General features: G+C 65.2%; 1 protein-coding gene across 1 annotated transcript; it reads right to left on the bottom strand.

The window, feature by feature from the left end:
- Nucleotides 1–422: 422 nt before the first annotated feature.
- GML (glycosylphosphatidylinositol anchored molecule like) lies at nt 423–2,372 on the bottom strand. The gene is made up of 3 exons (XM_023749300.1): nt 2,318–2,372; nt 1,749–1,856; nt 423–721 (listed from the first exon to the last, which is right to left on the bottom strand). Exons 1-3 carry the CDS (start codon nt 2,370–2,372, stop codon nt 423–425), a joined length of 462 nt encoding a protein of 153 aa, XP_023605068.1.
- Between the last annotated feature and the right edge of the window lie 343 nt (nt 2,373–2,715).

The following is a 2,715-nucleotide window of genomic DNA, read 5'->3' as shown; positions in this document are numbered from 1 at the left end:
CCCGCAGAGCTGGGTGACCACACAGGGACGCAGGGCAGTCCGCAGGCAGTGGCCCTGGCGCCAGGCACAGGCTCTGCTCGGCTGCCCAGCCCAGACCCGCAGGACGGCGAGGGGCCGAGGGGCCTGAGCTCTGCGCAGCTGGGACCCTGTCCCAGGACACCCTCCCTGCAGCTGCTGGGCTTTGTTGGGAGAAAGTGTGGCCTGTGTGCGGGATGTTAGAGGGAAGCACGCTTCTCAACACCAGCTCCACAGAAGCCCTTTATTTCTCTCCGCAACTGGGTGACTCGCTGTGAATGGCAACTGGCCAGCGGGGGCCTGAGGGTCAGGGTCTCTGGCTCACAAGACAGCAAAGGGGAGTGAACTTGCTCTGAGGAATGGGGGTGGGGGGCGGGGGGGGACCCGGTCACCGAGGCAAGGTCTTCTCATGTCAGGGCGCTGCTCACGAGGATGGAGGCGCAGCTCAGGAGGACCCCCCAGAGCCCTCCGCCCCCCAGGCGCATGGCCCCTTCTAGCTCCTCCTCGATGGTCTGGTCGGGAAGGATGTCCCGCTCCATGTTGGTGGGCCCCCCCACGTTACAGCTCATGATGCCGCAGCACCTCACCCAGTAGAAGCTGTTGGTCCTCAGGACCTTAGGTGCCGGGGGCGGCATCTCGGACTCATAGACGAACGTGCAGTTGTTCGTGCAGTTCTTGTACACGAGCACTTCCCGCGAGCTCAGGCCTGGAAAGGAAACCACCGCTTCACGTTTTCTGCTTGTAAACACCAGGCACGCTCACGCTCACGCTCACGCTCACGCTCACACTCCCATTGGGGACTGTGCCGTGCCCACAGCCTCACTACAGATGTCACCACGTTGCTAGAATTCTTTTTCTTTTAATTTTTAAATTGACTTTTACAGAGAGAGGGAAGGAGAGGGAGAGAGAAAAACATCGATGAAAGAGAAACATCTATCGGCTGCCTCCTGCACACCCCCTCATGGGGATCGAGCCCCCAACCCAGGTATGTGCCCTGACCAGGAATCGAACCCGCAACCTTTGGGTGCCTGGGACGGTGCCCAACCACTGAACCACACCGGCCAGGCCCCTGGCTAGAATTCCTGACTGGGAAAGAAGATCCAAGTCCTCCAGAGGATCGGGGACTCCACCAGCAACTGGTCCTGCAGGTGTGCCCTCCGGGCGGCCAGCATCTCCGCTCGGCCCCCAGATAGTGATGGGCTCGCTATGCAGCCACACCGATGAAATGCCCTGTTCCCTCTGCTCTGCCCTCACCGAGAATATGTTCACTAGTGACAGAGAGAGGAAGGGAGACAGAGAGACAAAGAGAAGCTCCCTGGACGTCAGGCTCTGCTCCGGCCCCGCGCCTGGCCTCCTGGGGGGCAGGTGTCGTCCCGGAGGCCAGAGGGCGGCCGCTCCTTGGCCTGGCAGCTGGTCGGCCTCCAGAGACCAGAGTCACTGGGGCACGAGGAACCGCCTGGCCTCAGGGGGCACCAGGTGGAGGCCTTGAGCTTCGGCCTCACTCCCAGCCGGCCTCTGGGGACCCTGGGAGCCATGTCCACTGCCAGCCGCCCTCCCAGCACGTGGCTCTGCGGTGCGGCTCCCACTGCTGTCCCGGGGGCCCACCAGTGCCTGAGCACATGCCGCTGGGACCGGACAGAGCAGGCAGGGCCAGGGCTGCGCAGCCCAAGCCGCCTGGCTCTGCCCTGAACGCGCCGCGGTGGCCCGTGTGCGCGGGGGGGCAGGGCACTCACGGATGGAGACCGTCATACAGCGCCTGATCTCGTACTCGCAGGTCTTAAGAGTCGAACACTGGAAGGTGTTGATGGCCGAACACTCGTAGCATTTCAGGTTGTAGGTGACTGAGGAGAGAGGGGCGAACCTGCACCAGCACTGCCTGCCCGCCCCGCCCCTCTCCCAGCCTTGAGGTTGGGGTGCGCAGGGCTCAGCCCTGGGCGGGCTGCGAGGCTGGGCAGGGCCAGCTCCCTGGGCGCAGCCAAGTCCAGCGGGAGTGCACCTGTTCCCAGAGGCAGGCCCAGGGAACCCCGCAGGGTAGCCGGAGACCTCTGCTCCGGGGGTGCGGCCCCCTCAGAGGCCAGTACCCCCAGATCTCCCTGGACCCGGCACCCCTGCTGCCTGCCTGAGTGGAGCCCCACAGGCCTCCAGGGCGCGGCCCCAGACCAAGTTCCCCCCCAATACACCCCTCTTGTCTCGGGGTCCAGAGGCTCCCGGCTGGCGAAGGGTGGGAACCGCACCCCAACCTTCACAGGACCAGGGTCCATGGGGGGGCCTCTCCCTCAGACATGGCGGGGCGGGCACTCACATGCGCTCACCCCCAGCTGCAGCCCGGACAGGAGCAGGGCACAGAGCAGCAGCATCGCGGGCAGGACTGACCGACCTGTGGGCAGGAGGCCAGGGCGCAGGTGGGCGGAGCAGGGGGAGGGGGAGGCGGGCAGGGGTGGGGCTGGAGCTGGGCAGGCTGATGACCCCTATGCTGGGCTCCTGTCCCAAGGCTGCCCCCCAGGACCGCACCCCTGACCCAAGGCTGAGGTCTGGGCCTGCGGACCCCACCCAGGATGCGCCCAGACCTTCTGGAACCTTCCACACCTCCCTTCTACCCACAGGCTCCCAGCCGTTTGGAACCCTACCCCCCAAAGTGCCTCACCTTATGGAACACCACCCCCCAAAGCTCCTGCCCTTTTAGAAACCCGCCCCCCAATG

This window comes from Myotis lucifugus, unplaced genomic scaffold (genome assembly GCF_000147115.1).
Source record: "Myotis lucifugus unplaced genomic scaffold, Myoluc2.0 scaffold_5250, whole genome shotgun sequence".
Classification (NCBI taxonomy): Eukaryota; Metazoa; Chordata; class Mammalia; order Chiroptera; family Vespertilionidae; genus Myotis; species Myotis lucifugus.
This window is presented reverse-complemented; position numbering and strand designations above follow the sequence as displayed.